We start from the raw sequence: 19,438 nt of genomic DNA on the forward strand, positions 1-19,438 counted from the left end.
TCTTTAACCAGAATTTATAACTTTCCACTTTTCTAAAAGGGACTAGAATGCCTCTACATTCCCCCAGGTATATTTCTGATTGCTAAGAAGCATTTACAATCATTTGTTTCCTCTCATTCATTCATATAGATAAATAAAGCAAATGAATCATGACCTCTAAACTGTATATGCAGCTCACTCATTGAATCTCTTGTGTGCCATGATGGTGCTAGATGCGATGTTTACAAAAGATTTTTTTTCCTTTCAAAAAATGCATAATCCTTTCTCTGCATAAACATAATCCTAAAGAGAAAGACAAACTTGGGATTTATTGATGATTTCAGCACAGACCAGACCACATGGGGCCAGAGGTGGGGCTAGAGAATGAAACCTGACATCAGGAAGAACTTTACAGACATAAGAAGCAATACAGTATATCCGGAGGAATTATTCTGGGAATGATATCAAGTACCAAGTGGAGAGCCTCAAGGAGGCTCTAATGTGGAGACAACAGTCAGATCAAAAAGGACATTTGATGTCATGCTTAATATGCTTTTAATATTTTTGTCATACATATATACAAGTATAAAACACATGTGTATTTTTCAAGAAGGTAATGTTTTGATCTAAAAAAATTAATATCAGTTTAAATATGGAGCAAGAAATTGAAACATTTAAAAAAAATAAGTCTTCATACTTTCAAACTCTCAGGCTATCAGTTCAGTTTTAGTTTTATGTTAGCAGATACGTAATTTGGAGGGAAAAAAAGAACAAAAAACTGAAGAGATTAAAAATACAAGTATTAGCTATGCACAGTGGTGGATGCCTATAATCCCAGTCACTGGAGAGGCTGAGGCAGGAGGACCACAAGTTCAAGGCCAGCCTCAGCAAATGAGTAAGAACCTGTTTCAAAATAAAAAGGGCTGGAGAAATAGCTTGGCAGTAGAACATCCCAGATTCAATCCCAAGTACCACAAGCAAAAAAACAATTTGAATAAAACCTGAGTTTTGCATGTGCTTTTAAATGCAATTTCATCCACAAAAAAATATGAGGGACACAGGAAACTGAATCCACCCAAAACAAGCTATATAGGAACACACACACCTCCAACATTTACCATCTGCCTCAGTTCACCACATGTGCTGCTACCACACTTCTCTACTTCTAGGGTTACAACTGTTCCTCCAATTTTAGATAACCTTCCTTACTTCACTTTACAATGGCACACAAACTGAAATCCTTCCAATGCCAACTTTTACAAATATTCATAAGGTCATTTTCAAGGTAATATGCTGTATATACTATAGTGGGAAACACTAAACATTTAATGTACACAACGTTTTAATTATTCCCTTTCTTTTTAAATGTCACTGACCAAGTTTTTGAATAGTGTTCTCCGAACCCCATCTTTTTCATAAACTCAATGTTTCTCACTATATAATCTGGCATAGCATGATGGCTTATAGGGACTCATCAACCATATTATGTTAGAATGAACTGTTCTCTGGGTGAGGCCATCCAACCTTAAAGGGTTGGAGAGAAAAGAAGGAAGTAACAAAAAGACCCAGATGCTTAATACAGCATCCTATTTAATTTCCACATAAAGTTTTGCATCTGCATTTTCATACTGGCAAAATAAAAACCGAGCAAATTGGTAGAAAAAGTATGGATGGGGGATCCAACATGGCCGCCGGCGAGGAAGCAGCGATTCCAATGTCTCCACATTAACGGGATCAGAAAGACCCTTTGGAACAGTGGCAGTCTACCTACTGAGGAACTTCTAGCAAAATTCCATGAAGAGGGGACCTGCCGGGAATTGGTAGGTTTATTAGAAGTGTCAGTTTGTCCCAGACAAGTGGATCTTGGCTGGCCACGCGGGCGCGGAGGTCCAGCCCCGCAGCCACCAGCCGCTTCAGAAAGCGGCCGGCGGCCCAGAGCGGCGCGGCCCGCCCAAACCAGCAGACGGTGCCCGCCACCTCGCAGTCCCGAGAGGCCCCGCTCTCGCTCAGCGAACGGCCACTCCACCCGCCCAGAACTTAGCCACGCGGCCGCAGCTGCCCGGCTCTACCGGCAGCCCGGTGCAGCGAGAAGTGTCCCCGCCTGGCCCAGCAGATAGCCCCGCCCACCTGGCGAACGGCTCTCCCCCGAGACAGCGTGAAGGGAATATAACCAACCCTTTACGAAATAGCGAACTGGGAACTAAAACCAGAGATTGTGTCAGACCAGAGACAAGCCAGTTCCACCCCTCCCTTCGGACACTCCGGCAAGGAGCCAGGGGCCCGCCATAGCAGAGAGGGGAAGTCACCAAAGTTCAGCCAAAGAGATTCCTTCCCAGAGGAATCTACTTTAGCAGGTGTGTGACTCCCACCGACATCAGATACAAACAACCGGGAAACTTCAAAATCTCTCCGTGGGCGTGACCCTAAGGGCCAAATGACTCTCGACCCCCAACTCCCCCTACTGCCAATGATGAGGGCGTGACTGTAGGGGCAGAGGGAAGCAGAGAAGACTCCCCACCCCCAAATCCCCCAACCGTGAACTGAGAGGGAGTGACGGTAGGGGCGGAGGGAACAGAGGACACTCCAGACCCCCAACTCCTCCTACCGCCAGCAGTGTGGTTGTGACTGAAGGGGCTGAGGGAAGTAGAGGGGATCCTAGACCCCCAACTCCTATTACCACCAGCAGCGACACCAATGGTCTTAGCTGCCAGATTCCGAAGGTGTGCCCACCAAAGGGGTCCAGAAAAATCAAACAATTGACTCCCAGACTACAGCTCCACAGCACTGGGGCTTAGATGAATGACAACGAGAGTGCTCAGTAGTTAGGGAAATAGAGCACTCGGTGGGGCTGAAAGTGTAACCAAATCCTTGGTGAACTGCCTCTGGTGAGCAGGACCTGGCTGGCTGGCAGGAGGAAGGGGAGGAGGGGCCGTAGAAGTGAAACTGCTCTAGACCAACAGGATTGAGAGACTCCCAGGAACCGCCTTACAGGGATTGCTGTTGACACATTGAGGGCAAAACTCAGCCCGGAGGGCACAGCTTTGCCTATGGGAAGAGAAGAAAATGGATCTCTAAGACCTAATTTTATTTCCTATTTCATTTTAACTTTTTCTCTCCCTTTGCCCTCTCTCTCTCCTCTTCCAAGTTTTACGGCTCTTTCCATTCTCCTCTATGCTATCTATCTCCCTCTCCTTCTTTCTTTTCAAGAGCACCTACCTTCCCCTTCCCCCCAACTTTCATCCCAAGCATTACGTCCTCCATTTCGCGTAACTGTCTAAATACAAATAGGTGTGCGCCCTCCCCCCGCGCCTGCAAGGTAGCCGGACCTGCAACCCACCAGCAGGTCAGGCCCAGCAACCTGGGAGTGGCAGAGCCGCCCCATGCGCCTGCAAAGTAGGTGCACCTGCTACCAACCAGCAGAACAGGCCCAGCGGCCTGCCGATGTGGTAGGCACAGCGCCCCAATTGGAGGAGGAGCAGAGCCCCTGCCCACGCCAGCGCAGGAGACTTTGCAACTATACAAGAGTAATACAAATATATAGGGGGAAAATTCAACAACACAACAGTCTCAGTAAGCAGAAAGAAACGCAACACTATGAAGAGACAAGGAAAGAAAGGACCACAAGCAATGCAGGTCAACTCAACGTTAGAAGAGGTAATTCCTGCAGCAGATGGAATGTCAGATAAAGAATTCAGGAGATACATGCTTCAGATGATCTGGAGTCTCAAGGAAGACATTAGACAGCAAAATCAGACAATGAAAGATCTCTTCAACAATGAAATACACAAACAAATCCAGGAAGCAAAAGATCAACTATACAGGGAGATAGAAGTTATAAAAAACAAACAAACAGAAATCCTAGAAAGGCAGGAAGCAATAAACCAACTTAAAAACTCAATTGAGAATACTACCAACAGAGTAGAACACTTAGAAGATAGAACATCAGACAATGAAGACAAAGTATTTCAACTTGAAAAGAACATAGACAGCTCAGCAAGACAGTTAAGAAACCATGAGCAGAACATCCAAGAGATATGGGATAACATAAAGAGACCAAACTTAAGAGTCATTGGGATACAGGAAGGCATGGAGGTCCATACCAAAGGAATAAACAATCTATTCAATGAAATAATACGAGAAAACTTCCCAGACTTGAAGAATGAGACAGAATCCCAAATCCTAGAAGCCTACAGGACGCTGAATGTGCATAATCATAAGAGATCCACACCTAGACACATTATAATGAGGATGCCCAATATACAGAATAAGGAGAGAATTTTAAGAGCTACAAGAGAAAGGAAGCAGATCACATTTAGGGGTAAACCAATCAGGATAACAGCTGATCTCTCAACACAGACTTTGAAAGCTAGAAGATCCTGGAATAACATATTTCAAACACTGAAAGAAAATGGGTTCCGAACAAGAATTGTGTATCCAGCAAAATTGAGCTTCAAGATGGAAGATGAAATTAAAACCTTCCACAATAAACAAAAGTTAAAAGAATTTGCAGCTAGAAAACCATCTCTCCAAAAATCCTCAGCAAAACATTACAGGAAGAGGAAATGGAAAATAACAATGAAAACCAACAGTGGGAGGTAGGACAGTAAAGGGGGGAAAATAATCAAAGAGGAAAACAAACCACATTCAGTAACATAAATAAATAAATATGGCTGGAAGAACAAACCATATCTCAATAATAACCCTAAATGTTAATGGCTTAAACTCACCAATTAAGAGACACAGGCTAGTAGAATGGATCACAAAACATGACCCAACAATATGCTGCCTACAGGAGACGCATTTGATAGAAAAAGACATACATAGACTGAAGGTGAAAGGTTGGGAAAAATCATATCACTCATATGGACTTTGGAAACAAGCAGGAGTGTCCATACTCATATCAAATAAAATAGATTTCAAGCCAAAGTTAATCAAAAGGGATAAAGAGGGACACTACATACTGCTCAAGGGAACCATACACCAACAAGACATAACAATCATAAATATATATGCCCCAAACAATGGTGCAGCTATGTTCATCAAGCAAACTCTTCTCAAGTTCAAGAGTCTAATAGACCACCATACAATAATCATGGGAGACTTCAACACACCTCTCTCACCACTGGACAGATCTTCCAAACAAAAGTTGAATAAGGAAACTATAGAACTCAATAACACAATTAACAACCTAGACTTAATTGACATATATAGAATATACCACCCAACATCAAGCAGTTACACTTTTTTCTCAGCAGCACATGGATCCTTCTCAAAAATAGATCATATATTATGTCACAGTGCAACTCTTAGACAATATAAAGGAGTAGAGGTAATACCATGCATCTTATCTGACCATAATGGAATGAAACTGAAAAAAAGAAGGAAGGAAAAATCATGCATCACTTGGAGAATGAACAACAGGTTACTGAATGATCAATGGGTTATAGAAGACATTAAGGAGGAAATTAAAAAATTCTTAGAGATAAATGAAAACACAGACACAACATGTCGGAATCTATGGGACACATTGAAAGCAGTTCTAAGAGGAAAATTCATTGCATGGATTTCATTCCTTAAAAAAAGAAAAAAACAACAAATAAATGATCTCATACTTCATCTCAGAATCCTAGAAAAAGAAGAGCAAAACAACAGCAAAAGAAGTAGAAGGCAAGAAATAATTAAAATCAGAGCTGAAATTAATGAAATCAAAACAAAAGAAACAATTGAAAAAATTGATAAAACTAAAAGTTGGTTCTTTGAAAAAATAAATAAGATCGACAGACCATTAGCCATGCTAACGAAGAGAAGAAGAGAGAGAACTCAAATTACTAGCATACAGGATGAAAAAGGCAATATCACAACAGACACTTCAGAAATACAGAAGATAATCAGAAATTATTTTGAATCCTTATACTCCAATAAAATAGAAGATAGTGAAGGCATCGATAAATTTCTTAAGTCATATGATCTGCCCAGATTGAGACAGGAGGATATAGACAACCTAAACAGACCAATATCAATTGAGGAAATAGAAGAAACCATCAAAAGATTACCAACTAAGAAAAGCCCAGGACCGGATGGGTATACAGCAGAGTTTTACAAAATCTTTAAAGAGGAACTAATACCAATACTTTTCAAGCTATTTCAGAAAATAGAAAAAGAGGGAGAACTTCCAAATTCATTCTACGAGGCCAACATCACACTGATTCCTAAACCAGACAAAGATACTTCAAAGAAAGAAAACTACAGACCTATATCTCTAATGAACCTAGAAGCAAAAGTCCTCAATAAAATTCTGGCGAATCGGATATAAAATCATATCAAAAAATTGTACACCATGATCAAGTAGGATTCATCCCTGGGATGCAAGGCTGGTTCAATATACGGAAATCAATAAATGTTATCCACCACATCAATAGACTTAAAAATAAGAAACATATGATCATCTCGATAGATGCGGAAAAAGCATTCGACAAAGTACAGCATCCCTTTTTGTTCAAAACTCTCGAAAAACTAGGGATAACAGGAACATACCTCAACATTGTAAAAGCAATCTACGCTAAGCCCCAGGCTAGCATCATTCTGAATGGAGAAAAGTTGAAGGCATTCCCTCTAAAATCTGCAACAAGACAGGGATGCCCTCTCTCACCACTTCTGTTCAACATAGTTCTCGAAACACTGGCCAGAGCAATTAGACAGACGAAAGAAATTAAAGGCATAAAAATAGGAAAAGAAGAACTTAAATTATCACTATTTGCAGATGACATGATTCTATACCTAGCAGACCCAAAAGGGTCTACAAAGAAACTATTAGAGCTAATAAATGAATTCAGCAAAGTGGCAGGATATAAAATCAACATGCATAAATCAAAGGCATTCCTGTATATCAGCAACAAACCCTCTGAAATGGAAATGAGGACAACCACTCCATTCACAATATCCTCAAAAACAATAAAATACTTGGGAATCAACCTAACAAAACAGGTAAAAGACTTATACAATGAAAACTACAGAACCCTAAAGAGAGAAATAGAAGAAGATCTTAGAAGATGGAAAAATATACCCTGTTCATGGATAGGCAGAACTAACATCATCAAAATGGCGATACTACCAAAAGTTCTCTATAGGTTTAATGCAATGCCAATCAAAATCCCAATGGCATTTCTTGTAGAAATAGAGAAAGCAATCATGAAATTCATATGGAAAAATAAAAGACCCAGAATAGCAAAAACAATGCTAAGCAGGAAGTGTGAATCAGGTGGTATAGCGATACCAGACTTCAAACTATACTACAGAGCAATAGTAACAAAAACAGCATGGTATTGGTACCAAAACAGGCGGGTGGACCAATGGTACAGAATAGAGAACTCAGAAACTAACCCACAAAACTACAACTTTCTTATATTTGATAAAGGGGCTAAAAGCATGCAATGGAGGAAGGATAGCATCTTCAACAAATGGTGCTGGGAAAACTGGAAATCCATATGCACCAAAATGAAACTGAATCCCTTTCTCTCGCCATGCACAAAAGTTAACTCAAAATGGATCCAGGAGCTTGATATCAAATCAGAGACACGGCATCTGATAGAAGAAAAAGTTGGCTACGACCTACACACTGTGGGGTCGGGCTCCAAATTCCTCAATAGGACACCCATAGCACAAAAATTAATATCTAGAATCAACAAATGGGACTTGCTCAAACTAAAAAGTTTTTTCTCAGCAAAAGAAACAATAAGAGAGGTAAATAGGGAGCCAACATCATGGGAACAAATTTTTACTCCTCACACTTCAGATAGAGCCCTAATATCCAGAGTATACAAAGAACTCAAAAAATTAGACAATAAGATAACAAATAACCCAATCAACAAATGGGCCAAGGACCTAAACAGACACTTCTCAGAGGAGGACATACAATCAATCAACAAGTACATGAAAAAATGCTCAACATCGCTAGCAGTCAGAGAAATGCAAATCAAAACCACCCGAAGATATCATCTCACTCCAGTAAGATTGGCAGCCATTAGGAAGTCAAACAACAACAAGTGCTGGCGAGGATGTGGGGAAAAGGGTACACTTGTACATTGTTGGTGGGACTGCAAATTGGTGCAACCAATTTGGAAAGCAGTATGGAGATTTCTTGGAAAGCTGGGAATGGAACCACCATTTGATCCAGCTATTCCCCTTCTCGGTCTATTCCCTAAAGACCTAAAAACAGCATGCTACAGGGACACTGCTACATCGATGTTCATAGCAGTACAATTCACAATAGCAAGACTGTGGAAGCAACCTAGATGCCCTTCAATAGACGAATGGATAAAAAAAATGTGGCATTTATACACAATGGAGTATTACTCTGCATTAAAAAATGACAAAATTATAGAATTTGGAGGGAAATGGATGGCATTAGAGCAGATTATGCTAAGTGAAGCTAGCCAATCCCTAAAAAACAAATGCCAAATGTCCTCTTTGATATAAGGAGAGTAACTAAGAACAGAGTAGGGAAGAAGAGCATGAGAAGATGACTAACATTAAACAGGGATGAGAGGTGGGAGGGACAGGGAGAGAGAAGGGAAAGCATATGGAAATGGAAGGAGACCCTCAGGGTTATACAAAATTATATACAAGAGGAAGTGAGGGGAAAGGGAAAAATAATACAAGGAGGAGAAATGAATTACAGTAGAGGGGGTAGAGAGAGAGGAGGGGAGGGGAGAGGAGGGGAGGGGGGATAGTAGAGTATAGGAAAGGCAGCAGAATACAACAGACACTAGTATGGCAATATGTAAATCAGTGGAAGTGTAACTGATGTGACTCTGCAATCTGTATACGGGGTAAAAATGGGAGTTCATAACCCACTTGAATCAAAGTGTGAAATATGATATATCAAGAACTATGTAATGTTTTGAACAACCAATAAAAAAATTTAAAAAAAATAAAGTAAGTATAATAAAGTAAAAAAAATTAAAAAATAAAGTGTACCAGGTAATATTTTGATATATATAAAAAAAAAGAAAAAGTATGGATTTAATGTCATAGACTCCTGAGTGTCTTCATTCTACCACTTATCAAACATTCTCAGTCTCTTCCTAAAGGAGGACCATAATGTTTCATGGACTCTGTGGAGATTTATTCCCCCTTAAAATACAGACATACATGCATAATAAAAAGCTACATGAAAATACTATCTCACTTTATAAGGAAAGAAGCATGCATATATCATTAAAAAGAAATCTGATTTCCATATATTTCAATTCTCATTACAATAACAATGGATTTTCTCCATTTCCCATCCTAAATTTTTTTGAGAATGAATATTTTGAATGAGTTAAATCAATAAATCATTCATCTAAGTATATAAATATTCAGCCCTTCCTTTCTCGGCAATAGGCATGAATCAAATAGATCCAAAGATTCAGGAATCTGTGAGGGTTCCTTAGCAACTTAAATTTTTCCAAGTCAGAGAATAGCCATGCAGCATCCAGGCCTAAGATAAGAGATTTCTGTTTGCAAGAATCGCACTACATTTTTCAGTTAGTAAAAGCATCATCAAAATCTATAATTTTCTGAATGTTTTCAGTTTTAAAAAGGAAAAAGCAATCACTATCCTTATAAGAGTATGTATGAACATATGCTATATATCAAAATTGTATAGAAAATTTAACAGGTTAGTACTATATTCCATAAAGCAAGCTTTATAAATTTCCAACTAGAGAAGATCCTTTAAATATCAAGGGTTGTTTAAAAAAATCACCTAGGATGCTAGGTAAAAATCTACCTTTAATTCTTATGAACTTAAAGAGAAAGGACATAATATTTGAGGTTTGCTTTTAAAACTATTTCAGATGAAACAAGATTGGCAAAAGCCTGATAATTACTGAAGCTAGGTGATGGGCACACTGGACCAATAATTTTCTCTTGTCTATATATATATGAAACTTTTCATCAAGAAAGATTTTTCATTCCACATTGCTTTTTCCCTCCCCCAACCAGGTACGTTGATCCAGGAATGGGAACCTGAATCAAGGAGGTTTTCCAGTGGTATGCATTAAATATTTTCACCCAAGGTCTTCTGTAGACAACACCTCAAGAAACACCAGACTACACAATATAATTATTAATATGAATAAGATTAAAATTAGGGGCTAGGGTTGTGGCTCAGTGGTAGAGCACTTTCTTAGCACCTGTGAGGCACTGGGTTCCATCCTCAGCACCCCATAAAAATATATAAATAAAACAAATATTTAAAAGGACTAAAACAAAATTAAAACCTGATAGTATTTTCTAATATAAATATTCATCTAATTGACTTTTGAATCATGCTACAAACATTTAGGCCAGTGTGTGAAAATGCACAAGATCCACAGTACTCTTCTAAACCATTCTCACTAATTTCACAATAGAAATAACAGTCCTCACTACTGTTTCCTCTTTCAACTCAGGAATTTGCCAAATCTTCAGATCAAGTATTAACAAAGGTAATCAAAAAAACAGTTTTTAAAATGTATTTACTCGGAAAAATAAAACACAGTATTCTAAGCCATGAATTGTCCTTCTGCATTGAACAGAAGATTAATGTTAAACAATTACAAACCCAATTAATTTTTAATTTTCTTTCATGCTTGGGTGATGATCTGTGCTATCAGATTATATTGATAATCACTTATTTCATTCACATAACATATGGCAGGCACTTAAAAACAAACACAGTGTAAGAAAATGTAAAAGTGTAACATAACTCAGAGAAGTATTTTTAAAGGATCTCTCTTGCCTTCAGAAAATTTGAAAGGATCAGGAGGGGAAAAAAGTGGAATTTTCAATGTCTTTGCAACAATACAATGGAAAAGAATTTATGGAAATGACAGTAGTTTTTAATTGTGAAAAACAAGCAAGTTAAAATTAGAGTGAAGACAATCCCATGAATAAAGTAAATCCAGTTCTCAAATATTTCCTTTTAAGGACCCCTGAACAGTCATAAAATTACTGAGAACTCTAAAGGAGTTTTGCCTATACTGTTGAAGTCTATTGATATTTATCATATGACAAATATAAAATGAACAAATTAAATATTATTTAATAACATACCTTAAATACCTATGAAAAATCCATTCTGAGCAACATATCTTTATACGTAACTATATTTAAAAACAAAATAAAACAGTGATAAGATCACACTGTTTTACATTTTTACAAGTCTCTTTCATGTTGCCTTAACAAAAAACAGCTGGATTCTTATGTCTCCTTTTTGAACCAATTGTTGTTCTCTGTTATTTTACTTGAAGTATATAAAGACAATCCTGCCCTATCTAAATACATAATTGGAAAAGGATGAAGATTTGAAGTCTTTTTCAGATGATTGTATGTTTTTATCTGCAATAGTATACCAAAATTTGACAAGAGGAAGTTCCTCAACATTTAGCTGCAATGTTCAAGCATATTTTATTACATTAAAATACATTGGCCTACTTTGTACTCTGAATCAATGTTTTACACATGCATGATATTATAATAATATGCAATGATTATTTGGAAAATATTGGTTTACTGAGTTATACATATCTTCTCTTTGTTGACACATTTCATCATACAAAATAATTATACTGGTTGATATCACTGTCAATCTTATCTGAAAAGTCTAAGTAATGGGAAACAGTCAAGCTCACTTTGGCAGATAAAAGTGCTACAAAATTCAAATTTTCATTTGAAAGATTGAATTTTTCTTATCATCAGCAAGAACTGTCAGTTGTTTTTCTTGTAATCAATAGCTCACTCTGCTTATTTTCATGAAAATGTCTGCCAAATACCCAAGTCTGAATAACTAAATGTCAGTCATTTTAAGTGAAACTGGTGTTCCATGAAAACAGAAGCTAGTTAAACTCATGACTCAAAATTTGTATAACCACTTTTCATGGAGACAATTACGATGTTCTGATAATATAGCAGAAGTACTTCATTTGTACTTCTTATAGCATGAAATTAGCATGTTTTAAACTATGGATGGTGAATAAATAACTGGTACAATGTGACACTGCAACCTTGATTTGTGTAAAAGCACTAGAAGCTATGTTTTTAGTACAAAATGTCATTAAAAGGAAGAAATAAAAAAAACTGAAGTATTATTTTAAAAGTTAGTTTTGACCTTGTGGACCCCCTGGAAAGGACCTCAGGAAACTCCAGGGGTCCTTGGAAATGGACTCTCTGGGTTACTTTGAGAATGACTTCAGTATGCAACCAATAAATATCATTGTTGTTTATGATGATATTGAAAATATTTGAGGATTCCTACCTCAAATAACAGAGATTAAATTTTCTATTAACTTTTTTAAGAATGAAACTGTGTAATCTTCCTGAAAGTCAACAAAAATTTTCCTATTTTAATCATCTAAATATTTCTTTCTAATGTGAACACATTCTATTTCCATTCCATTTTGTTCTTTCCAGAACTTCAGCTTGGGTACTATGGTCTATGGAGGAAACTTCTCTCTTCTGCATTGAAAGGATTGGCTAGTCATGTTCAAAATCAGAAGTCAACAGGAATATAGCTACATACCTAGATAACTAAACCAATACTCACCACAATCTATCAATGAAATTTGAGAGGCAAGCCAGCATTGAAATCTTAACTATAATGGCAGGTTTTAAAATTTTGTTATGTATTTTTTTCCCCATCAATCTGGTTGTTCATGTAGTTTTGACTTAGTCAAAATACATCTTAAATCTGAACTGCTCTATGTCTTTTTCATGTTTTAATATTAAAATGTATTCATAAACTCCAACAAAGACTTATTGAGTACTTATCATGCTCCATTCTTGGTAGTATAGATACAATAATAAACAATAAGACCATATTACACTCAAAGATCTTTCATTTTTGTGGTGGAGGGGGATAACCAGTAAATAAGAAGATTTTAAAATAACAGAAGGAATTTGGGAGTATGATCAATGCTATGAAAGAAAAAATAAAACTATGGATGGATAAAGAGTTACAAGGCAGAACTAGAAATCAGTTACTTTAAACAAGATGTTCACACAGAAAATGTCTTTGGAGCTGAGGTTCCAATGACTAAACATGAAGATGTGGAACAACAGTGTTGCAAAGAGAGATCAATAATGCCCAGAGGTCAAAACTGAAGCCACACAAGTCAGACAGAAACCAAAGAAGACAACAACATGAGGACAGATCTTGAAAGGAATCTGAGTTTGTGTGGCACCCCAGTAGTTTTTATAACTTGATAAAAGCCATCAGTCTTTTTTAAAATAATGATATTAACAACTTAGAGAGAAAGATAGCAGCTTAGAATCACAAGACACATGTATGTTCAAATTCCAGTTCTTCCCATTGTATCTGAGAACCAAAAGGGGAAACTAATATTCATTAAGCACTAGTAATCACTAAGCTACAAATCAGTCATATGACTTGATCATTTCCCACTTACTTCAACTTGGGTTATCTTCTTCTTGTGCCTGAAAATGTCAATTTCTTGTTCTTTACTATAAAGAAACTAATAATTAATATGTGCTGCACCTATAATATGGACTTTCAGAAAGGCACATAAAATTTGATATGTAAAAGTTCTCTGAACATTCATATAAAGTAGTTTCACAGTTGATGAACATTTCTCTTTTAAGTTGCAGATTTGTATGATGTTTGTTTTCTCTAGTTAAGAAGTACTCTACTTATGATATAAAAAATATGACCACCATTTGAAGATCTCTTATGATATCACCAAACCACAGAGCTAAAGGGACTATGTGACATTTCAGAGGGCCAGGCATTCCCATTTAAGCTACAATGATGCCTGTGCTGTAGATAAATTTTTCAAGTCCTATACACCCCTATTTTTCTTAATCATTTCAATTTACATAGACATTCTTCTAAATGTATTAGAATCAACTTGCAAAGGGAAATGTTCTCCTGTTTCTTGGCAACATCCATAGACATTGAGCTGTTGCTATCACACAAAACACCTGTGAAGTAGTTTCATTCACTCTCATATTACTGAATGGGAAACCAAGATGATTACTAATCTTTGAAAACATGGAAAGAACTGATAAGCACAGTAAAACTGCTAATGAATTTAGCTGGCCAAGAAGGTTGGCAAGAAAAGCATCTATAGACAACACTGAAGAATATTATAACAACTAAAGTATGCTTTGGACAAGGAAAAAACCTCAAAACTCATATTTGAATAAAATTTCATTAACAATTATATATACTAGCTTTCAATATATATTAGTTCATTTACTTATACAGTATTCAAAGCAGTACCCAAAAGTAAATTATGTGTGGAATATGACTTGAATTTTCAAAATGCAGTAACTTTAAGGATAATTGCTAAGATTTACTTGCTGTCTTGTTTACTTTTTTTTTTTTAAGTACCAGGGATTGAACTCAGGAGCACTCAACCACTGAGCCACATCCCAAGCCCTATTTTGTATTTTATTTACAGACAGGGTCTCACTGAGTTGCTCAGTGCCTCGCCATTGCTGAGGTTGGCTCTGAACTCGCGATTCTCCTATCTCAGCCTCAGGAGCTGCTGGGATTACAGGCGTGTGCCACCAACTCATTAATCTGAATCAAACTGTGAATTTATAAGGGCAGAGACTGTAATTTATATTTGTAAGCACCACCTATACCACACACTTCTGGCCCCAAAAGTAAATACTTTGGCAATCTTACCAAATAAAAGAAAGCCCAGACCCAAACAATCTCACCCATAATCAAATTTTTAATTACAAAATTTTCCAGCTCACTGCTCACCTCTGGTATACAAGCTCCTGTGAAACCAAACAAGCCATTGGCATTGTCACTCTTTTGTATGATTAATATTGCTGTAGTATTTTCTTCAGAAATGTGAGCTCCTCCATATACAGAGACTAGTTTAAGAATGAATAACTCTTCTCCTTCCTCTTCATTGTCGTCTCTTGCAGAAACAATAAATGATTTGTTAGTTTCTCCCTGTCTGAACTCCACATATCCAGAAATAGGATGTAAATCATTCTTTGAAGGCATATTATGAAGTTCATAAATTTCTTCAAGGGTCAGTTTCCTCTCATAGGACCTTACATCCTGCATCAGACCTGTAAACCGGTCATTACCATTCATTCCTGCCCCAATTCTCAATATTCCAGGACCTGAAATGAGACAGAGGTTTAAATGCTACATATCAACTGTCATGTCCTAAATTGTAACTTAATTTAGAAAGCAATCCAATCTTATTGAAAAATATTTTTATATGTAAAAATTTAATATAACTGATATACAAATTAAGGTTATGTTCTACTATGATAAACAATGAATCTATTAAGCAATAACTAGAATTTATGAAATTGTGTACTAAAGAAATTGACAGCTATCTTCAAATTAAATAATAGCCTTATAAGTCATTCTGTCAGTCTGTCTAAAACCATTTTAGGATTTAAAAATAACTACACACATATACACATAATCATGCATGTATGTTTGCTTGTGTGTATGTGTATTTGGATACACATTTCTTCATGAATTTTTATTAAATTTACTTGCCCGACTAAAAATGGAATGGTTTAGTTCAGTCACAACTTTAAAACTTAAGTATTCCTATTCTTAGAGAACTTCAAAGATTGATGTATTAGAAACTCATCTTGAGCTAAATGAAGTAAGAATTCAGAAAAAAAAAATAGTTTCCATGGGTCAAATATATTTCTTTATCCAAATAACTAGTGGAATAAATACAGAAATCAAAGCATTTCTTCCCAGAAACATTATATGTGAGTCTTAGGGACTTTTTATAATAACATGCAGCCCAACAATGCTACTTCAATCTCAATGACAACACTTCTCAGGATTTTACCAGTTCTTGTTTGTCTCCTTATTTCTTGCCTAATAATTCAGCTAAGATAATGAATTATGTAAGGTGAGAGTTTGGCAGTGATTCTGGAAAAGAATGCTCTAAATGTTTCTTATCAATAGTCTCAATGAAGGCAGTTTTACAAATTGTTACCCAGGTTGCTCCTTTAGTGAAGTCACAAGTATTATACACATTATCACAAGTGTGCCTACTATGGAGACCACTTTCCTGCCCAGTAAACCAGAACCACTCCTCTGAACTCCAGGCTGGTGATAAATCCTATGATGTGCTCCCTCCTCTAGAGTTATTTATTAACTTTAATGACGTAAGTTTCCTAGTCCTCATAAAACTATCTGTTGCAGCCAAGAGACTGCATAGAGTCAAGGATATAGAAGTGGTCAGCTCTTCTTTAGTTTTGTGTGATAAACTAAAACAATACTGAGTTAAAAGATTATATTCAGGTTTTGGCTCCTCTATGACATGGCCATGTGATGCTAGTTAATTTATTTACCAATTCTGACTTGTATTTTCTTACCTATAAAATATTTAAAAATTATGGTGAAGTTAAAATTTGGTAATGTATGAAAAAAAGCCATTTAAATATAAAACACTATATAAATTTGAGGCATTCTAAATGCTTTGTTTCTATGACTACTTCTCTGGAACAAACATTATCAATATTTCTCTAATTTTAGTGTCAACTATTTAAGCTAAAATGCTAAATCATCCAAAACAAAAAAAGTTATAAAGACACTACAATGTCATAATGGTCCCTTCGGAATGGAGAGAACATGGTAATATTCACCTTACATTTTTTTTTAATTTATATATATATATTTTTTTAACTTTTATTTTATTTATTTATTTTTATGTGGTGCTGAGGATAGAACCCAGCACCTCGCACATGCTAGGCGAGTGCTCTATCACTGAGCCACAATCCCAGCCCTGCATCTTAATATTATTCTATGCTTTTTAAATTTTGTAAAATGCATATATATTACTTTGACAAGGAAGTAAAAATTGGTGATATATATATTTTTATAGATATAAAAATTTCAGCAATACACTTAATGTTTATAATGGTGATCTTAGAATTATGGTAATGAGAATGATTGTTATTTTTTGTTTTATATGTGTACTTTTAAATTTTCCTAGATTTCTGTATTGACCATACAATTATTTCTTTAAAAATACAAATTTTTGAAACCATCACAAACCTACCAAAATGGTTTTCTAAAGATAAAATAAGCATTGATGAAATGGTACTTTGATATACCAAAAGTGATAATATAAATAGGTTCAACTATTTTGGAAAACTGCTAGGTTTTATCTATTAAAACTGAATAAACACACACACACACACACACACACACACACACACACACAATGATTCAGCAATTCCATCCCCAGGAATAGACAGCAGAGAAAATTTCATCCAAAAAACTTATATAAGAATATTCAAGAGAAATGCTGAATGTAATAGCCCAAAATTGGAAACAATGCAAACAAATTTAAAATACCATGAAAAAATACTGTTCTAATTACACAATGGAATACTATAAAAACATGAGCATGAGGTATGTAAAATAGGCAAAAATATGGATGAACCTCAAAAACAATGCTGAGCAAAATAAGTCAGACATTCAATTCTATTTACCTAAATTTTAATACAGGAAAAATCAATATTAATGCTCTTAAAAAATACCAATCATAGGTGGGCAGGGTAGTAAGTTACTAACTAGAAAAGAACCACCAGTTACTTCTACAATGCTCTATTTCTCGATCTGAAGGCTGGTTACACTATGTGGGTGGTGAAACTAATGATATTCAAGTTTTATAGTTCATCTATCTGTACTTACAATACTTATCATTTATACACTTTTAATATGTTTTCCTTTAAATTAACATGTAAAAATACATAGGATACATCTGACGTTTCAATACATACGTACAATATGCAATGATCAGATCAAGGTAAAAGGCATATCTATCACCCAGACATCATTTTTCATGTTGGGACGTGCAAAATTCTCTCTACTAGTTATTTTGAAATATTCAATTATTTGTTGTCAACTACAGTTAACCCAATGTGCCATGTAAAATTAGAAGTTATTCTACACCCCTGTACCCATTAATCAACCCTCTCTCCTACATCCTTCCCAGCTTCTGGTCACCACGATTCTATTTTCTACTTCTACAAGATTAACTTTTTAACTTTCACATATAAGTAAAAACATGTGATATTTGTTTATGCACCTGATTTACTTCTCTTAATATAATGTTCTTTCTACTTCTATTCATGTTAGAATTTCATTCTTTTTGTGGCTGAATAATATTCCATTGTGTATATATATTTTTTCTCATCCATTCACCTAGAATAATTCCATACACTGTCCACTATGAATAGTGTTTCAACAGATGTCACTTCGACATATTCAGTTCAATTCCTTTGATTTGGATATATACCCAATGCAATTGCAGGTTCACATGGTAGTTCTATTTCTAGATTTCAGAGGAAAACTAGAATACTGTTTTCCACAATGGCTATACTAATCCATATTCCTACCAGCAGTGTATGAAAGATTGCCCTTCTCTACGTCCTCACCAATATTTGTTATTTTTTGTCTTTTTGATTACAGTAACCCTTCTAAGTGGGTGAAATGATATCTCATTGTGGTTTTGATTTGCATTTCCCTGAAAATTTGTGATATTAAACTTTTTTTCATATACTTGGTGTAATTCATGTAATCTATTTTGAGAAATGTCTGTTCAAGTAATTTGACTAATTTTTAATTTGATTATTTGGAGGGTTTTGCTGTAGAGTTGTCTGAGTTCCTTATATACTACAGAAACTAATCCCTTACTGGATAAATATTTTCTTTTTTTGCAGATATTTTCTCCCATCCCATAGGTTCCCTTCTCTTATGTTGAATTTTGTTGAATGCTTTGGCTATATTGATTGAGATGACCATATGATTTTTAATCCTTCATTTTGTTTATGTTTGATATTGATCAATTTGCATATCTTGAAACATCTTTAATTCCTAGCAATAAATCCTATTTGACTGTGTGTATGATCTTTTTTAGGTGCTGTTGGATTCAATTTTGCTAGTATTCTTTTGAGGATTTTTGTACCTCCATTCATGGGGGATATTGACCTGTGCTTTTCTTTTTTCGTATATTCTTGTTGGCTTTTGTGTCAGGACAATGCTGACCTCAAAAATGAGCTCTGGAGCATTCCCCCCTTTCACTTCTTTGGACTAGCTTGAGAAGTATTGACATTATTTCTTATTTAAAAGTTTGGTAAACTTCAGCACTAAGGCCATTTGGTCTGGTCTTTTCTTTTTGGAAGACTTTCTATTACAGATTCAATCTTGTTAATTGTTATTGGTCTGTTCACATTTTCTGTGATCTCTTGGTTAGATTTTAGTAGGTTATATGTGTACATAAATTAATCCACTTCTAGGTTTCCAGGTTTTTGCATATAGTAGTTCATAATAGTTCCTAATAATTATTTGTATTTCCCTAGTATCAGATGAAATGTCTCCTTTTTCACCTATGATTTTATTTAGACTCCCAAAGACCAATGGTGCGTGAGTGGGGGTGAGCCTCTGCTTTTCTGGACCACAGTGATC

At 35.8% G+C, this 19,438-nt stretch overlaps 1 protein-coding gene across 1 annotated transcript in view; it reads right to left on the minus strand.

Moving 5' to 3' along the window:
* ADGRV1 (adhesion G protein-coupled receptor V1) overlaps positions 1 to 19,438 on the minus strand; it is a gene marked incomplete at its 5' end in the record, with an annotated part of 540,732 nt that overhangs the window by 468,424 nt on the left and 52,870 nt on the right. The window contains one exon of the mRNA XM_081287826.1: positions 14,735 to 15,108. Within this exon, the coding sequence (XP_081143952.1) occupies positions 14,735 to 15,108 (374 nt within the window). The remainder of the gene's footprint in view (positions 1 to 14,734; positions 15,109 to 19,438) is intronic.

The sequence above is a fragment of the Spermophilus citellus genome (genome assembly GCF_964194105.1).
Source record: "Spermophilus citellus genome assembly, chromosome: 1".
NCBI classification, from domain to species: Eukaryota; Metazoa; Chordata; class Mammalia; order Rodentia; family Sciuridae; genus Spermophilus; species Spermophilus citellus.